Source organism: Oncorhynchus mykiss, chromosome 30, assembly GCF_013265735.2.
Source record: "Oncorhynchus mykiss isolate Arlee chromosome 30, USDA_OmykA_1.1, whole genome shotgun sequence".
Lineage (NCBI taxonomy): Eukaryota > Metazoa > Chordata > Actinopteri > Salmoniformes > Salmonidae > Oncorhynchus > Oncorhynchus mykiss.
The window spans coordinates 44,784,146-44,804,330 of record NC_050570.1 but is presented as its reverse complement, the minus strand read 5'-3'; the positions used below and the strand labels follow the sequence as shown (position 1 = coordinate 44,804,330).

At 43.1% G+C, this 20,185-nt stretch overlaps 1 protein-coding gene across 3 annotated transcripts; it reads right to left on the bottom strand.

Moving 5' to 3' along the window:
• Nucleotides 1-805: 805 nt before the first annotated feature.
• LOC110521908 (tetraspanin-4) lies at nt 806-20,121 on the bottom strand. Of its 3 annotated transcripts, none has more exons than XM_021599857.2 (8): nt 19,577-20,121; nt 16,437-16,506; nt 10,294-10,485; nt 10,035-10,109; nt 9,612-9,707; nt 2,990-3,122; nt 2,487-2,570; nt 806-2,176 (listed from the first exon to the last, which is right to left on the bottom strand). In XM_021599857.2, the coding sequence occupies exons 2-8, from the start codon at nt 16,503-16,505 to the stop codon at nt 2,124-2,126; spliced, it is 702 nt and encodes a 233-aa protein (XP_021455532.2). In that variant the 5' UTR covers nt 16,506; nt 19,577-20,121; the 3' UTR covers nt 806-2,123. The 3 variants fall into 3 exon arrangements, with proteins under 3 accessions (XP_021455532.2, XP_021455533.2, XP_021455534.1); XM_021599858.2 differs by having other exon boundaries at nt 3,009-3,122; nt 19,577-20,117; XM_021599859.2 differs by lacking the exon at nt 2,990-3,122.
• Nucleotides 20,122-20,185: the final 64 nt, after the last annotated feature.

The window sequence follows — 20,185 nt, the reverse complement described above, 5'->3', positions numbered from 1 at the left end:
GTTGTATAGACTGGTTGGTTGTTTAGCAACAAAACCGATACCTGCGCAACTATGGGGCAAATCAGACGGGATTCACTTAGATTGTTGTAAACTATATTTTGTCTCCAATGTTTATTGAAAACATAAATACATTTACACAATGAGCACTTTTTGTGGTGTTGGTTAGCTAGCTAGGGAATTCTGACCATGTTAGCATAGAAGTGACATCAGTCAAAATACATCAAAACAAGACATGGTCTCAAAAACAAGTTAAAACTAGCTGAAACGAGCCACCTACGATTCCCCACATGGCATCTTGTCATTGTTGCTAGCCTTCTGGCCATCCAGAATCGCAACAACACAAGGATTTCTGCCCCATTGAAGCATGTGCATCGTTTTTGTGACATTGTACGATAACCCCTCTTTTAAAATTTTTAAATGTGAACGTTGGCGCCCCCTATCTGTTTAAAGGTTGTTTTCAAACACAACCACCAGGAGGCAGAAGTCACTGACCACAGCAGGCATCTGGTGCTGATTTTCCCTCAAAATCTCCCATTTTCTCCCATTTTCCATCAGCAGGAAAGTATCGTCCAGTTTGCTAGAGATTTTGGAGTATGACTGACAACCCTACACCGTCAAGGCAGCTCGGAAAGCCTTACTACACAGGAATACTGTATGAACTGTAATCTATGACAAAGGCCTGGAGTTGTTTCCGGTTGTTTCCGGTCAGGTCAGGTAGAACTCAGGGCCCTTCCTATGACCTCAGTCTCTCCTGTGGTGAGAGACGGAGAAGGCATTAGCTTTTTATAACACTACGACACGTGAATTGTCACAATTGTATTTATGTCTGAGAATCATGTGTACTTGTACAATTATTTTCTTAGCAAAGTTTTTCTATTGACATGTTTTACAAAACACTGTACAGTGTAGTCATTGGTTTGGTTTGGGTTTCATTACTTGGTGTTATGACCGCAGATCATAATTAAATAGCATACTTTCATAGTCCATTTATATATGTGATATATATTTCATTAGAATGACGAACCCTGTTGCAAGTCAATTACCTCTTCAGTTGTCTATTGGACTGAATAAGTATATGAAAGCATAGGCTCGTCTCTAACTATAAGAGAAGTGAATTCATACCGACAACACCTCATACGCACAATATGGAAAACAAGTTGTTTCATACATCATACCGACAACACCTCATACCTCATATGGAAAACAAGTTGTTTGAACTATTACAGCATTCACACTCAGAGTCATACATCATACCGACAACACCTCATACCTCATATGGAAAACAAGTTGTTTGAACTATTACAGCATTCACAATCAGAGTCATACATTTGTGTTTTTTACAAAATGCTGAAGTTCACAAAACAACTACCACTTCACATGCATACAAATTACAATGTATTTACATTTTATTTGCTTTGGTAAGGCTCACTTTAAAACATATAGTTTAGACTTTTGTTTAAAATATGCTGCAGTTGAACAGAATAGTGTAAGTGTTTCTTTGGGGCAAGTCTCACTGCTTGTCCATGGACATCAGGGCAAGCACTTTATATTTTCACAACTAAACAATATTATTAGTATCGCCTAATAGTGAAAGTGACAAGTAGCACGTAGTCCCCAATAGTTACAAATAATGTCCTTATTTTATACATGATAAGTAAAGGGCTGTATTCCAGATGATCAGATCTCTCAAAGCCAATTGAATTACACTTCACCAGGCGTTGTGAGATCTGAGCAACATGACCGCAATGAAGACGACCTGGAATGTGCCCCATGGTTTTTAGTGCTGTGTTCTAAGAACCATCAATCCAGATGAAAATTACCCTTCAAATGGGTGATGTGTTCTCATTCAAATATATTTGATTAAACTTAACAGAATTGAACACACAAAAAGGCTGATTTTGATCTGGATTTAATGTTCTGAAAAACCATCCCCAGTAGTTGGTATAAAACACACCAGCTAACACTTTTCTTTTAGTTCCCACATCGGCGTGGAGAAGTTATTTTTCAACTAACCGAAGGAAAACCTTAAAGAAATGTTAGATGAACTCTGTGGCAGCTAGGGAGTCTCTCATTCAGCTTCTCCTGTCTGTGAAGGACCAGTCCCAGATCAGTCCAGGTACTTCTCAGCACGGAGGATCTGGCAGTACATCAGCAGGGAGAAAATCAGAGCCAGGATCTGAAACGACAAGAGAATGTTTGAGTTATAAAAATGGTGACCTATATTTCACAAAACCGGATAAGTGAATTGTTTGCCAGATAACTTTCCTAAATGTTTAGATTTTTTAAACTCAATGTTTGAAGCTCATACTTCTTAGTTCATCAAGTTTAGATATGTTACAACAGACTAAATATTCTCAATAACCCAGATTCAAGCTTTCTTCGTAAACATGCAAGTTAAGTTATATCTGGGTGTTAAGCACATTTAGTTGACTAACAATGATCCTGCTTGGTGGAAATTGATTGATCAATTAATATGTGGTAGTTACCTGGACAATGCCAATGCAGACTCCAAACACCAGGACAGAGAGGATGTTGTCCAGGAGCCACTGTCTGGCCTTCTGATAACACGGCTGAGAGAGGGAAGAGGAAGAGGAAATCGTGAGAAGAGAGAAGGACAATGGGGATGGAGGAGAGGGAGGGATGGGAGGAGGAGAGGGAAATGTGAGAGGAAAAGGGGAAGAGAAAAGGGCAAAGGCAAAGGAGCAGTAGATGAGGGGGAGGGTGGGGGACAGAGAGAGAGAGATGGGGGTTGGGTAGAGGAGAGAAGAGAAGAGTGGAGGACAGATGTGAGTGAGAAGGAGAGCAATATGTTGATGAGAATTGAGTGTTGAAGGGAACACAGTCGAGAAAATAAATTGTATTATCACAGTCAGGGTCATTCTTTACAAGTGTGAGCGCACATGCACATCGCACAGCAAGACATGTAGACAGCTGGGAAATGTCTTGTGAGCAGGCTGTTGAACCTTGACTCTCCCTCCTCCCCCCCTACATTTGAGAAGTAGTCTGACCTCGATCCATCCTTCAACACATTGGTCCATCCCCCCGGAGCAGCAGGAAAAGGGGAGCGTTCCGTTGACTACGAGGTACCAATCTGTTTTGTTGGTCACGCCGCAGCACTTGAACTAAGAAACAAATATTGCATTTGTTATTATCTCTGTTGGTCTCTGACTCTTTCAGATTGTTAGTTTGTTTGTTTGAAAATGTGCCCCTAAAAAATGTGTCCCTGAATCAGCAACTGCACAGCCCCTCAGACTCACTGATACTATACCGTATGTACATGGATGTAACTTTCTAGCCAATTCGGGAGATTTAAAGGGATAGTGCCAGATGTCGGCCCCTTTTCTACTTACGCAGAGTCTGATGAACTCATGGATACTATTTTTATGTCTCTGTGTCCAGTATGAAGGAAGTTAGAGGTATTTTCGCGAGCCAATGCTAACTAGTGTTCGCATAATAAGTCTACTGTAACAGCTACAGTAGCTTGCTGACTGGTTAAGTCAGGTCCCTGAACAGGGACAATCTGCAATAGCTACATCCATATTTGGACATATAAATTAATGATATGTAGCCATTGATTGTTGAAGAATATAACTTCTAAATGCCTCATAAGCTTAGTTCAACTGTCGTACCCCACCAGAGCATCCCAAAATATAAGCTTGTTTTACTCCAATGTTTGTAAACAAAGTAAAACAATGGATGGTCAGTTCTGAGGGGTATCCTACGAAGCAGGTTTGAGGAGTTAGGAGGTAACTTAGGTCAACTCTGAGTTCAACTAGGTATAACTGGTCATACGAATGTGGCTCACCTTTTGCCAGGTACATTTCTATGGCAACGAATCAGTCAGAACTCACGGCTAACTCCATTTATTTACCCTGCATGAACTGACTGAGCTGCTAGTTGAGGGCGAGATCCCTCCCTCTTGCAAAGATTGCATCATCATCCCCTTCATTTGAGGAAGTTGACTGATTTTAAATATTTTATTAACCACTTTTTTTTGTGTGTAAAATTTTTTGGGTTAAAATGTAAAATTACACATTTAGTAATGACAGAATGCAATGTAAAGACAGAATACAACTTCACGCAATGTAACATTTTTGTATGACTTAATAAATATTGATAGGAGTGGGGGAAAAAAGGAGTTTGTGCATTGATAAGCATATCAATGATAACTAATACAATAACAGCACTTCTAAAAGCCTATTTCACGCTGCTGAATTTGCAAGATAACTTTTCTTTCATTTTGATTTCGGCACAATTGAAAATATGGCACGGACTCGCCCACGGATTGATGTTTCAGCATTGTCTCAATGAAAAGTTGGGTGTTCGACTAGCCATGTGCGACATGCACGTACAGTTACAAGCCTGCTAGAGTTAGCGGCAGGTGAATGAGCAATATCCACCATTGTAGTATGGATGAAGCCCTAGCTGGAATGTAAAGCTAATTGAAGCGGGTTAGCTTTAGATAACTCTGAGTAGATATAGCGTGCTTCGTAGGATACCCCTCTAGCATCCATAGCTCTGTCTTTAAATTTGAGAGTGGTTACGTTTCTCCAGCCCATCTTTCAGCTTTTTCCTGTTATGGGAGAGGGTACAGGGCCGGATTACCGAAACGGGCATGCAGGGCACGTGCCCCGGGCCCCTGACCTCCAGGGGGCCCCCAAACCCCCCAAAAAACGTGACATTTTTAATTATGGGTTTTTGGGGCCCACATCAGGAGGTCGGGGGGCCCCCAGATAGCATATGATAGCAAAATGTGTAGAATTGCAGGAAATGAGCTGTTAAATTGCACAGTTCTCTCTCAGCCTCATGGTAAAATGTGAACAAAAGCATGGGATGGCCCACTGGGCACGCACTGGTTGAATCAACCTTGCTTCCACGTCATTTCAATGAAATTACGTTGAACCAACATGGAATAGTGCCTAGCGGAGAGCTATAAAACAGCAAAAGTTTAGAATTGCAGGAAATTTGCTTTAAAACTGCATCATTTTTACTTAGCCTCAAGACAAAATGTGTGGAATAGCATTATAAAACTGCAAATGTTTCTCTCTGCACCATGCCAAAATGTGTTGAAATGCAGGAAGTTAGCTGATTTCCAAGGCCGGGATGATCACTAAGGCGGGATGGCCTACACCCACATAGCTGGGCTGCGTGCAGTACATAGAACTTAATAGAACGTTAAATTGAACGTAAACTGCTATACTGAACGACCAGTTGAAAAACAGAGAGGGGTTGGATTCTGATTTAAAAATTCACCTCTGCCTTTTAAATACGTCTGTCATTGCTTCAAGCCACACTCCGGCACACCCACCAAACAGAGCAGACGTACCTCAAAGTCTGTTCAAGAACGTTTTGGGGAAACATGTCATTCAGTACAAGCTGTTCCACAACGTAGCAAGCATTCAAGTGAACTGAACGCACCCCTGGTGTTTTTGCGATGTCGGATGTGTAACTGCATTAGAGCTGTCAAATCGGTGAGTGTCTGCTCGTGTAGTTGTCATGAAGCTAACCCATCCCACTCACATTAGAAGTTCAAAACAAGAAAGTGTAGGCTGTATAGCCTGTCGAAATAATGACACAAATTGTAAATAATGTAACCAACAGCTTCAGTTCGTCGGGGCATGGACTCTACAAGGTGTTGAAAGTGTTTCACAGGGATGGTGGCCCATACTGATTCCAAAACTTCCCACAGTTGTGTTAAGTGGGCTGTTTGACCATTCTTGATACACATGGGAAACTATTGATTGTGAAAACCCAGAAGCATTGCACCGGTTCACCTGGCAACTACTACCATACCCCATTAAAAGGCACGTAAATATTTGTTCTTGCCTCATTCACCCTCTGAATGGCACATATACACAATACGTCTCAATTGTCTCAAGGCTTAAAAATCTTCCTTTAACCTGTTTCCTACCCTTCATCTACACTGATTGAAGTAGATGTTAATCAGTGACATCAATAAGGGATTATAGCTTTCACCTCTCAATTCCCCTGGTCAGTCTATGTCACGGAACGAGCAGGTGTTCTTAATGTTTTCTATACTCAGTGTAAGTCTTTACTATCATCGTCAGTCAGATTAAGTGATTTATCACGAAATACACAAAATATACACAGAACAGACACAAGCAGCATATAAGGTGACAAACTAGAGATAGGTGGGTGTCCCCTAACCCTACTTCCGGCGCCGACAGAGATGGCCGCCTCGCTTCGCGTTCCTAGGAAACTATGCAGTGTTATTTCTTACATTGGTTCCCCAGGTAATCTTATGTTTCATTACATACAGTCGGGAAGAACTACTGAATATAAGAGCAACGTCAACTCACCATCAGTACGACCAGGAATATGATTTCCCGAAGCGGATCCTGTGTTCTGCCTTTCACCCAGGACAAGGGAATGGATCCCAGCCTGCGACCCAAAACAACGACGTCGAAAAAGAGGGAAACGAAGCGGTCTTCTGGTCAGGCTCCGGAGACGGGCACATCGCGCACCTCTCCCTAGCATACTTCTCGCCAATGTCCAGTCTCTTGACAACAAGGTTGATGAAATCCGAGCAAGGGTAGCATTCCAGAGGGACATCAGAGACTGTAACGTTCTTTGCTTCACGGAAACATGGCTCACTCGAGAGACTCTAACGGAATCGGTGCAGCCAGCTGGTTTCTTCACGCATCGCGCCGACAGAAACAAACATCTTTCTGGTAAGAAGAGGGGCGGGGGTGTATTCCTTATGGTTAACGAGACGTGGTGTGGTCACAACAACATAAAGGAACTCAAGTCCTTCTGTTCACCTGATTTAGAATTCCTCACAATCAAATGTCGACCGCATTATCTACCAAGGGAATTCTCTTCGATTATAATCACAGCCGTATATATTCCCCCCCAAGCAGACACATTGATGGCCCTGAACTAACTTTATTAAACTCTATGCAAACTGGAAACCGCATATCCTGAGGCTGCATTCATTGTAGCTGGGGATTTTAACAAGGCTAATCTGAAAACAAGACTCCCTAAATTGTATCAGCATATCGTTTGCGCAACCAGGGCTGGTAAAACCTTGGATCATTGCTATTCTAACTTCCGCGACGCATATAAGGCCCTCCCCTGCCCTCCTTTCGGAAAAGCTGGCCACGACTCCATTTTGTTGCTCCCTGTCTACAGACAGAAGCTAAAACAAGAAGCTCCCGCGCTCAGATCTGTTCAACGCCGGTCCGACCAATCTGATTCCACGATCCAAGACTGCTTCCATCACGTGGACTGGGATATGTTCCGCACTGCGTCCAACAACAACATTGAAGAATACGCTGATTCGGTGAGCGAGTTCATTAGAAAGTGCATTGAAGATGACGTTCCCATAACAACGATTAAAACATTCCCAAACCAGAAAGCGTGGATTGATGATCGCGTGAAACTGAAAGCACGAACCACTGCTTTTAACCAGGGCAAGGTGACCGGAAACATGACCGAATACAAACAGTGTAGCTATTCCCTCCGCAAGGCAATCAAACAAGCTAAGCGTCAGTATAGAGACAAAGTAGAGTCGCAATTCAACGGCTCAGACACAAGAGGTATGTGGCAGGGTCTACAGTCAATTACGGATTATAAAAAGAAAACCAGCCCCGTCACGGACCAGGATGTCTTGCTCCCAGGCAGACTAAATAACTTTTTTGCCCGCTTTGAGGACAATACAGTGCCACTGACACGACCCGCAACCAAAACATGCGGACTCTCCTTCACTGCAGCCAACATGAGTAAAACATTTAAACGTGTTAACCCTTGCAAGGCTGCAGGCCCAGACGGCATCCCCAGCCGCGTCCTCAGAGGATGCGCAGACCAGCTGGCTGGTGTGTTTACGGACATATTCAATCAATCCCAGTCTGCTGTTCCCACATGCTTCAAGAGGGCTAAACGACTACCGCCCCGTAGCACTCACTTCCGTCGTCATGAAGTGCTTTGAGAGACTAGTCAAGGACCATATCACCTCCACCCTACCTGACACCCTAGACCCACTCCAATTTGCTTACCGCCCAAATAGGTCCACAGACGATGCGATCTCAACCGCACTGCACACTGCCCTAACCCATCTGTTCAAGAGGAATAACTATGTGAGAATGCTGTTCATCGACTACAGCTCAGCATTTAACACCATAGTACCCTCCAAACTCGTCATCAAGCTCGAGACCCTGGGTCTCGACCCCGCCCTGTGCAACTGGGTACTGGACTTCCTGACGGGCCGCCTCCAGGTGGTGAGGGTAGGTAACAACATCTCCACCCCGCTGATCCTCAACACTGGGGCCCCACAAGGGTGCGTTCTGAGCCCTCTCCTGTACTCCCTGTTCACCCACGACTGCGTGGCCATGCACGCCTCCAACTCAATCATCAAGTTTGCGGACGACACTACAGTGGTAGGCTTGATTACCAACAACGACGAGACAGCCTAGAGGGAGGAGGTGAGGGCCCTCGGAGTGTGGTGTCAGGAAAATAACCTCACACTAAACGTTAACAAAACTAAAGAGATGATTGTGGACTTCAGGAAACAGCAGAGGGAGCACCCCCCTATCCACATCGATGGGACAAAACAAGAGGGTAGTAGAGGGTAGTAAGTTTTAAGTTCCTCGGCGTACACATCACAGACAAACTGAATTGGTCCACCCACACAGACAGCATCATGAAGAAGGCGCAGCAGCGCCTCTTCAACCTCAGGAGGCTGAAGAAATTTGGCTTGTCACCAAAAGCACTCACAAACTTCTACAGATGCACAATCAAGAGCATCCTGTCGGGCTGTATCACCGCCTGGTACGGCAACTGCTCCGCCCACAACCGTAAGGCTCTCCAGAGGGTAGTGAGGTCTGCACAACGCATCACCGAGGGCAAACTACCTGCCCTCCAGGACACGATGTCCCGATGTCACAGGAAGGCCATAAAGATCATCAAGGACAACAACCACCCGAGCCACTGCCTGTTCACCCCGCTATCATCCAGAAGGCGAGGTCAGTACAGGTACATCAAAGCAGGGACCGAGAGACTGAAAAACAGCTTCTATCTCAAGGCCATCAGACTGTTAAACAGCCACCACTAACATTGAGTGGCTGCTGCCAACACACTAGCTCAACTCCAGCCACTTTAATAATGGGAATTGATGGAAATTGATGTCAAATATATCACTAGCCACTTTAAAAAATGCTACTCAATATAATGTTTAAATACCCTACATTACTCATCTCATATGTATATGTATATACTGTACTCTATATCATCTACTGCATCTTTATGTAATACATGTATCACTAGCCACTTTAAACTATGCCACTTTGTTTACATACCCTACATTACTCATCTCATGTGTATATACTGTACTCTATACCATCTACTGCATCTTGCCTATGCCGTTCTGTACCATCACTCATTCATATATCTTTATGTACATATTCTTACTATACTTTATCCCTTTACACTTGTGTGTATAAGGTAGTAGTTTTGGAATTGTTAGGTTAGATTACTCGTTGGTTACTACTGCATTGTCGGAACTAGAAGCACAAGCATTTTGCTACACTCACATTAACATCTGCTAACCATGTGTATGTGACAAATACATTTTATTTGATTTGATCCCCCTCTACCATTTTCTGCACATTGTCCCATGACTTCTTCAGTCCTTCATCTGTCAAGTAATTCTTCATCCCCTCCTTTAACTCATCCTGAGCTTTCGTGTCCAGCTGAAAGAAGGGATGGAAAGGGAGAAAGAAAGAGAAGGATGAAGTGGGGGCCTTCATATACTTGCAGCATATGAGACAGATATAGGGGATAATGCAGATGTACAGAAGGCCTCTAGAATGTAGATGACTGTACCACCTCTTTGTCTTCTGCATCAATCTCTGTATCAGTATATAGTTTTTCTTTAAACACTGGTTGTTAATTTAGTGGTAATATAGCGGTAAAACTTTACTAACGACCCCCATTTGGGGTTGTTAAACATTAGTGGGTGAAACTGGATCTTCATGAGTGGCCAGGAGGGTTGTAGATGGATGGTAGACTGGACTCACCTCGTTGTGAAAGATATGGAGGACCAGGGTTAGAGTCACCTCTGTCAACACCAGGAGCAAAAGGATTACAAAGAACTGTGGAGAGGGAGGGAGAGAGAGATGGGGGAGAGAGAGATGGGTTAGGGGATGTGAATAGATATTTAAAATTATTTGGACCTGTGCGTGTGTATATGGTTTTGTGTGTTGTGGTAAGTTGACTTGTAAAGGTATTTAACATGATTGAGGTTGACCCATGTATTGTGATGTCATGGGGACTCACCGTCATCAGCAGGCAGCGCTGCTCCTTCAGGGCGCCAAGGCAACCCAGGAAGCCTGTCACCATGGTGACGCCCCCAGCGACCAGAAGTAGGTTTGCTGCAGAGAGTGAGGGAAAAGACAGCGGGAGGGAGGAGAACTCGGACTGGGTGAATGATAGCCACACTCCCACTCCAAACAGGCCACACCCTCCCAGCTACAGAGAGAGGAGACATAAAAGGTGACTTAGGGTGAATCCCAATACGTAGTGGTAGTTCGACCCATGTTTTCAGTACTCAAAAGTAACCCATTTGTCAGATAAACTTAGATTTTCGAGTCAGAAGTAGTTGCCTCCATAGTTAGAAGATAGGACATAGGAAAGGAAGTTTTTGCATTGGGACTCACCCTGCCTGTTGTGACTGGTCCCAGATCTGTATGTGTTTACATGTATAAAAGCACTTGCATATGGGATCATGCCCTGTGTTATAAGTTGTGCATTTTAAAAGCTAAAACAGAATGAGATCATCAATGCTGCCTGCTTGAACTACATACGTAGAGATTTGGCAGGAGTCTCCTGTTGATTGTGTTTCCATATGTTCCTAGCAACTAACATACGGTACCAGTCAAACGTTTGGACACACCTACTCATTCAATGGTTTATATTTATTTTTTACTATTTTCTACATTGTAGAATAATAGTGAAGATAACAAAACTATGAAATAACACATATGAAATCATGTAGTAACCAAAAAAGTGTTAAACAAATCAAAATATATTTTATATTTGAGATTCTTTAAAGTAGCCACCCTTTGCCTTGATAACAGCTTTGCACACTCTTGGCAGTCTCTCAACCAGCTTCACTTGGAATGCTTTTCCAACAGTCTTAAAGGAGTTCCCACATATGCTGAGCACTTGTTGGCTGCTTTTCCTTCACTCTGTGGTCCTCATCCCAAGCCATCACAATTGGGTTGAGGTTGGGTGATTGTGGAAGCCAGGTCATCTGATGCAGCATGCCATCACTCTCCTCCTTGTCAAATAGCCCTTACACAGCCTGGAGGTGTGTTGGGTCATTGTCCTTTTGAAAAACAAACGAGAGTCCCACTAAGCACAAACCAGATGGGATGGCATATCGCTGCAGAATGCTGTGGTAGCCATGCTGGTCAAGTGTGCCTTGAATTCTAAATAAATCACTGACAGTGTCACCAGCAAAGCACCCCCACACCATCAGACCTCCTCCTCTATGCTTCACGGTGGGAACCACACATGCGGAGATTCTGTTCACCTATTCTGCGTCTCACAAAGAAACGGCGGTTGGAACCAAAAATCTCACATTTTACTCATCAGACCAAAGGACAGATTTCCACCGGTCTAATGTCTATTGCTCGTGTTTCTTGGCCCTTAGTAGTGGTTTCTTTGCAGCAATTTGACCATGATAAAATGGCGCCAACAGATAGGGCAGTTGTGCTTTTAGTTCCCAGGGCATTGAATTTTGCAGTCATTTTTTTATGCGTTATTTCTGATTTTTTTTGTTTGTTATTACATACAACCGGAAATAACTTTTGGCGGTAACTCACCAGCATTTCGAGCAGGAATACGACTTTCCCGAATTTGATCCTTTGTTCGTATCCTCCAGGGCAATTGAACTGAATCCAGAGGCTGATCCAAAACACAGCCGGCGGAGAAGAGGTATTCGGAGTGGACTCCTAGTCGCGCACACCACCCACCGCTTCCGAGTATATTACTCGCTAATGTTCAGCCTCTGGATAATAAAGTTGACAAGCTCAAGGCTAGGATCTCCTTCTAGAGAGACATCAGTAATTTAAACATACTCTGTTTCATGGAAACATGGCTCTCTCTGGATATACTGTCTGAGTCCGTACAGCCAGGTGGGTTCTCAGTTCATCGCACGGACAGGAATATAGATCTCTCCAGGAAGAAGAAGATTAACTACTCATGGTGTGATTGTGATAACATACAGAAACCCAAGTCCTATTGTTCACCCAACCCAAGAATACCTAACAATCAAATGCTGTCCATATTACACCCCAAGAGAAGTCTCTTCGGTTATAGCCACAGCCATGTACAGTGGGGCAAAAAAGTATTTAGTCAGCCACCAAATGTGTAAGTTCTCCCACTTAAAAAGATGAGCGAGGCCTGTCATTTTCATCATAGGTACACTTCAACTATGACAGACAAAATGAGAAAAAAAATCCAGAAAATCACATTGTAGGATTTTTAATTAATTTATTTGCAAATTATGGTGGAAAATAAGTATTTGGTCAATAACAAAAGTTTATCTCAATACTTTGTTATATACCCTTTGTTGGCAATGACAGAGGTCAAATGTTTTCTGTAAGTCTTCACAAGGTTTTCACACACTGTTGCTGGTATTTTGGCCCATTCCTCCATGCAGATCTCCTCTAGAGCAGTGATGTTTTGGGGCTGTTGCTGGGCAACACAGACTTTCAACTCCCTCCAAAGATTTTCTATGGGGTTGAGATCTGGAGACTTGCTAGGCCACTCCAGGACCTTGAAATGCTTCTTACGAAGCCACTCCTTCGTTGCCCGGGCGGTGTGTTTGGGATCATTGTTATGCTGAAAGACCCAGCCACGTTTCATCTTCAATGCCCTTGCTGATGATAGGCTTTGTTACTTTGGTCCCAGCTCTCTGCAGGTCATTCACTAGGTCCCCCCGTGTGGTTCTGTGATTTTTGCTCACCGTTCTTGTGATCATTTTGACCCCACGGGGTGAGATCTTGCGTGGAGCCCCAGATCGAGGGAGATTATCAGTGGTCTTGTATGTCTTCCATTTCCTAATAATTGCTCCCACAGTTGATTTCTTCAAACCAAGCTGCTTACCTATTGCAGATTCAGTCTTCCCAGCCTGGTGCAGGTCTACAATTTTGTTTCTGGTGTCCTTTGACAGCTCTTTGGTCTTGGCCATAGTGGAGTTTGGAGGGTAACTGTTTGAGGTTGTGGACAGGTGTCTTTTATACTGAAAAGTTCAAACAGGTGCCAATAATACAGGTAACGAGTGGAGGACAGAGGAGCCTCTTAAAGAAGAAGTTACAGGTCTGTGAGAGCCAGAAATCTTGTTTGTTTGTAGGTGACCAAATACTTATTTTCCACCATCATTTGCAAATAAATTCATTAAAAATCCTACAAGGGAACAGCAGAGGAAGCACCCACCTATGCACATTGACGGGACCGCAGTGGAGAAGGTGGAAAGCTTCAAGTTCCTAGGGGTACACATCACTGACAAACTGAAATGGTCCACCCACACAGACAGTGTGGTGAAGAAGAACCAACAGCGCCTCTTCAACCTCAGGAGGCTGAAGAAATTTGTCTTGGCACTTCTTGTCGGGCAACTGCACCACCCGCAACTGCAGGGATCTCCAGGGTGGTACGGTCTGCCCAACGCATCACTGGGGGCAAACTACCTGCCCTCCAGGACACCAACAGCACCCGATGTCACAGGAAGGCTTAAAAGATCATCAAGGACACCAACCACCCGAGCCACTGCCTTTTCACCCTGCTACCATCCAGAAGGCGAGGTCAGTACAGATGCATCAAAGCTGGGACTGAGAGACTGAAAAACAGCTTCTATCTCAAGACCATCAGATTGTTAAATAGAAATCACTAGCACCTTAGAGGCTACTGCCATATATACTGTACATAGACTTGAAGTCACTGGCCACTTTAATAATGGAACACTCATCACTTTAATCATGTTTACATATTTTTGCATTACCCATCTCATATGTGCACTACCGGTCAAACGTTTGCTGCACACGTACTCATTGAATGGTTTTTCTTTATTTTTACTATTTTCTACATGGTAGAATAATAGTGAATATGTCAAAACTATGAAATAACACATATGGAATCATGTTTTTGTTTTATATTATTTTTTATTTTAGATTCTTCAAAGTAGCCACCGTTTGCCTTGATGACAGCTTTGCATTCTCTCAACCAGCTTCATTAAGTAGTCACCTGCAATTCATTTCAATTAACAGGTGTGCCTTCTTCAAAGTTAATTTGTGGAATTAATTTTCTTCTTAATGCGTTTAAGCCAATCAGTTGTGTTGTGACAAGGTAGGGGGGTATACAGAAGATTTGGTAAAAGACCAAGTCCATATTATGGTAAGAACAGCTCAAATAAGCAAAGAGAATCGACAGCCCATCATTACTTTAAGACATGAAGGCCAGTCAATACGGAAAATAAGAATTTTGAAAGTTTCTTCAAGTGCAGTCGCAAAAACCATCAAACGCTATGATGAACCTGGCTCTCATGAGGACCGCCACAGGAATGGAAGACCCAGAGTTACCTCTGCTGCAGGGGATATGTTCATTAGAGCTACCAGCCTCAGAAATTGCAGCCCAAATAAATGCTTGACAGAGTTCAAGTAACAGACACATTAGTGGAGATTTGTCCTTTGGTCTGAAGTCCAAATTGGCGATTTTTGGATCCAGCCGCTGTGTCTTTGTGAGACGCGTTGTGGGTGAACGGATGATCTCTGCATGTGTATTTCCCACCGTAAAGCATGGAGAAGGAGGTGTTATGGTGTGGGGGTGGTTTTCTGGTGATACTGTCTGTGATTTATTTAGAATTCAAGGCACACTTAACCAGCATGGCTACCACAGCATTCTGCAGTGATACGCCATCCCATCTGGTTTGGGCTTCGTGGGACTGTCATTTGTTTTTCAACATGACAATGACCAACACACCTCCAGGCTGTGTAAGGGCTATTTTACCCTTACCAGAGTGCTGCATCAGATGACCTGCATCAGATTATTTGTTTAACACTTTTTTGGTTACTTCATTATTCCATTTGTATTATTTCATAGTTTTGATGTCTTCACTACAATGTAGAAAATAGTAAAAAATCAAATTTAAAAACCTTGAATGAGTAGGTGTTATAACATTTTTGACCGGTAGTGTATATGCTGTATTCTATTCTATTGTATTTTAGTCTATGCCGCTCCGACATCGCTCATCCAAATATTTTTATATGCTTAATTCTATTCCTTTAGATTTGTATGTATTGTGTGTAATTGTTGTGAAATTGATAGATATTACTTGTTAGATAATACTGCACTGTTGGAGCTAGAAACACAAGCATTTCACTTCACCCGTAATAACATCTGCTAAACATGTATGTGACCAATAAAATTGTATTTTATTTGTTGAAGGCCTGATTCACACAGTTTCCTCTGAACAGTTGTTGTTGAGATTTGTCTGTTACTTGAACTGTTAACTTTTAACAAGGCACACCTGTTAATTGAAATGCATTCCAGGTGACTACTTCATGAAGCTGGTTGAGAGAATGCCAAGAGTGTGCAAAGCTGTCAACAAGGCAAAGGGTGGCTATTTTGAAGAATCTCTAATATAAAATATATTTGTTAAAACTTTTTGGGTTACTACATTATTCCATATGTATTCTTTCATAGTCTTTACAATTGTTCTACAATGTAGAAAATAAAACCCTATAATGAGTAAGATGTGTCCAAACTTTTGACTAGTACTGTATGTCCAGAGTTATTGGAGTGTAGTTTTATGTCCTGGGGGCACCAACCAGAGGCTTTATCATGTGTTTTCCCACTTTGTGACCGTTTTTAAAAAACTGTTTTACTCCATGGCCCTTTATGACTTTGCACTTTATTATATCTCATTCAGATTTTGTGTTCACATCCTTGTGTTGTTAGCCAATAGTGTACATCATGTGAACTTGTTCCCCATCCTAAGGTCATATTCACGTTTATCTGGGATCACAAATGTATTCATTTGGGAGACAAATAAATAGACCAAACTTGAACATAATAAAAACAGGATCACAACAAAACTAGTACAAAACTAGAACAAAGCCAGAGTAGAACAGACCAGAACTGAGCCAGAACAGGACAAGAAGAGAGCTAGAGGAACACCATAATACAACCACACAAACAGGACTAGACAAAGACCAGAAACAGATCAGAACTGGAATTGGAGCTGAAAAGCCCAATCTGTGATTTCAACAGCCTGTCCCTCCCACTTTGTTTGGTAAGTTATATTCTTCAAGATTCAAACAATGGGTATACTGTGCTGTATGTTATTCATTTAAAATCGTACAGATTGTGCCTTCAAAAAGCTGAGGCATGCCAAAGAACAGAGACGTAAAGGTACTGACCCAGAAGATGAGGTTGAAGACGAACATGAGGTATTTCACGCAGCACAGGCACCTCCGAGAGGCTGACATCCTGTCAGATAGAGAACAAATTATTTTATATACTCAAATCAAATCAAATCAAATTTTATTTGTCACATACACATGGTTAGCAGATGTTAATGCGAGTGTAGCGAAATGCTTGTGCTTCTAGTTCCGACAATGCAGTAATAACAAGTAATCTAACTAACAATTCCAAAACTACTGTCTTGTACACAGTGTAAGGGGATAAAGAATATGTACATAAGGATATATGAATGAGTGATGGTGCAGAGCAGCATAGGCAAGATACAGTAGATGGTATCGGGTACAGTATGTACAAATGAGATGAGTATGTAAACAAAGTGGCATAGTATAGTATAAAGTGGCTAGTGATACATGTATTACATAAGGATACCGTCGATGATATAGAGTACAGTATATACGTATGCATATGAGATGAATAATGTAGGGTAAGTAACATTTATATAAGGTAGCATTGTTTAAAGTGGCTAGTGATATATTTACATCATTTCCCATCAATTCCCATTATTAAAGTGGCTGGAGTTGAGTCAGTGTCAGTGTGTTGGCAGCAGCCACTCAGTGTTAGTGGTGGCTGTTTAACAGTCTGATGGCCTTGAGATAGAAGCTGTTTTTCAGTCTCTCGGTCCCAGCTTTGATGCACCTGTACTGACCTCGCCTTCTGGATGATAGCGGGGTGAACAGGCAGTGGCTCGGGTGGTTGATGTCCTTGATGATCTTTATGGCCTTCCTGTGACATCGGGTGGTGTAGGTGTCCTGGAGGGCAGGTAGTTTGCCCCCGGTGATGCGTTGTGCAGACCTCACTACCCTCTGGAGAGCCTTACGGTTGAGGGCGGTGCAGTTGCCATACCAGGCGGTGATACAGCCCGCCAGGATGCTCTCGATTGTGCATCTGTAGAAGTTTGTGAGTGCTTTTGGTGACAAGCCAAATTTCTTCAGCCTCCTGAGGTTGAAGAGGCGCTGCTGCGCCTTCTTCACGATGCTGTCTGTGTGAGTGGACCAATTCAGTTTGTCTGTGATGTGTATGCCGAGGAACTTAAAACTTGCTACCCTCTCCACTACTGTTCCATCGATGTGGATAGGGGGGTGTTCCCTCTGCTGTTTCCTGAAGTCCACAATCATCTCCTTAGTTTTGTTGACGTTGAGTGTGAGGTTATTTTCCTGACACCACACTCCGAGGGCCCTCACCTCCTCCCTGTAGGCCGTCTCATCGTTGTTGGTAATCAAGCCTACCACTGTTGTGTCGTCCGCAAACTTGATGATTGAGTTGGAGGCGTGCGTGGCCACGCAGTCGTGGGTGAACAGGGAGTACAGGAGAGGGCTCAGAACGCACCCTTGTGGGGCCCCAGTGTTGAGGATCAGCGGGGAGGAGATGTTGTTGCCTACCCTCACCACCTGGGGGCGGCCCGTCAGGAAGTCCAGTACCCAGTTGCACAGGGCGGGGTCGAGACCCAGGGTCTCGAGCTTGATGACGAGCTTGGAGGGTACTATGGTGTTGAATGCCGAGCTGTAGTCGATGAACAGCATTCTCACATAGGTATTCCTCTTGTCCAGATGGGTTAGGGCAGTGTGCAGTGTGGTTGAGATTGCATCGTCTGTGGACCTATTTGGGCGGTAAGCAAATTGGAGTGGGTCTAGGGTGTCAGGTAGGGTGGAGGTGATATGGTCCTTGACTAGTCTCTCAAAGCACTTCATGATGACGGATGTGAGTGCTACGGGGCGGTAGTCGTTTAGCTCAGTTACCTTAGCTTTCTTTAGCTTTCTTGGGAACAGGAACAATGGTGGCACTCTTGAAGCATGTGGGAACTAATATCAAGTTCAAGCTAATTAGTTCATAACAAGTTCAAGACTTGAGAAGTTTAATCAACTTTAACTCTACTCAAGTATACCTTGGACGTGCAGCACATTTGAGGTGTGGTTGTGGTGGCAGATGGTTTTGTGTATTGTGGTTAGTTTATTAGTTTACTTGTAAAGGTGTTTATATGGTGTGGCTGCGGTTAGTTGTGTGTGTGTGTGTGGGGGGGGGGGGGGGGGGGGTTGTAGTGTTGTAGTGTTCTTAGCCAGCCAGTACAGTGTGTATGGTGGACTTGTTCCCTAGGCTGGGTTCCTGATTGGGTCTGATAAGTCACACAGTCACTGTGGTGGAATCTAGTGACTTGTTCCACACACAGGAAGTCATCTTGTTGGAGCGGACAGGAAGGAACCTCCCTTCTCCTGCTGGACTGCTAATTGTGTGTGTGTGTGCATGTGTGCGTGCTAATTTAACTCATGTGGGGCGTTTCGTGGAAGGTTACCATGACCAGCCAGAGACATGATAAATAGGACTCATAACACGACTGGAAGTAGAGCTTATTCTAAAGGCATGCTGATGCCAGAGGGCAGAATAGTGTGGTGGAATAGACTTGAAAATACTTAGAACAGAATGAGACAGAGGAGTACGTCTTTTATTAATAGTTGTAAAGTAAGAGTCAGCCAGTCTTTGAAAATGGGGAACAATTCTTGATCAAGCAAAAAGACATTCATGTCAATAGTGTGAACAATGTAAAAGCATTTTAAGCATTTTTATTTGTTCAACGCTTAGAATGGACATAACTGGAGGCAGACGTACAGAAGAAGAAAAAAACGACTTTGGCTTAAGTTCTGATGTAAATTATATTACATATAAATTAGTCTCAGTCTTACACATCCAATTTATCATAGAGCAATTATATGCCATTACTAGGATTCATGCATACACAGACAAGGCATACCTGCAATGGCCGAGACCTTTAACGTGTGTGTGTGTGTCCCCACAAGAATAGTAAACAAACAAACATTTGACCAACTGGGGACATTTTGTTAGTCCCCATGAGGTCAAATGCTATTTCTAGGGAGTTTAGGGTTAAGGTTAGAATTTGTGTTAGGGCTAGATTAACGTTAAGGGTTAGGGTTAAGGTTAGCTTTTTGGGTTAGTGTAAGGGTAAGAATATGAGTTAAGGTTAGGGGTTAGGCAAAATAGGATTTTGAATGGGACTGAATTGTGTGTCCCCACAAGGTTAGCTGTACAAGACTGTGTGTGTGTGTTTTAATTAAGTCTACTGTACCTGTCTGACGGTTGACTCCACAGGCTTGATAGGAAGACAAATGCGTAGAAGAATTCCAGACTAGGGGACTCCTCTTTTGTTCTCTGGACACTTCTCCTTTGTTGAGTTGATTAAATTTCAACTCAATAACATACGTTTTGATTCAGACCACTTTGTTCTGTTTTAGACGGTCCTCCAGATTAGAAAGCTACATTAGTTTTCCCTCTCTGTCGTTCTCCCCTCTTGGTATGGATTGTTCTTAGGATAGAATTACAGTTTCTTGCGCTCTCTCTTTCTTTTCCTCTGTTCCTTTCTCTCTGTCCACTGTAGAATTCTTGTCAACTTTTAGATAAACTCTGTCCTCCCGTAAATCTTTAACTCAGTTGATACATTTAACAAGTCTATCTATCTCAACATCTAGAGTTTGTTTATCCTTTCTCCCTCTTTTCAATTCACAATACAGTTCTCTCTCTTTCTCTCTCCCTCACTCTCTCCACTTCTCAATAACTTCCAGATGTGACTGTGTTGTTGCCGCTCTCTTTTCTCTCTTGCTCCCCCTCCTCTCCTCAGTATTTTTGCCGTCCCTCCTCCAGCGCCCCTTCTTCCTCCTCACCTCCGTCCCCTTACTCA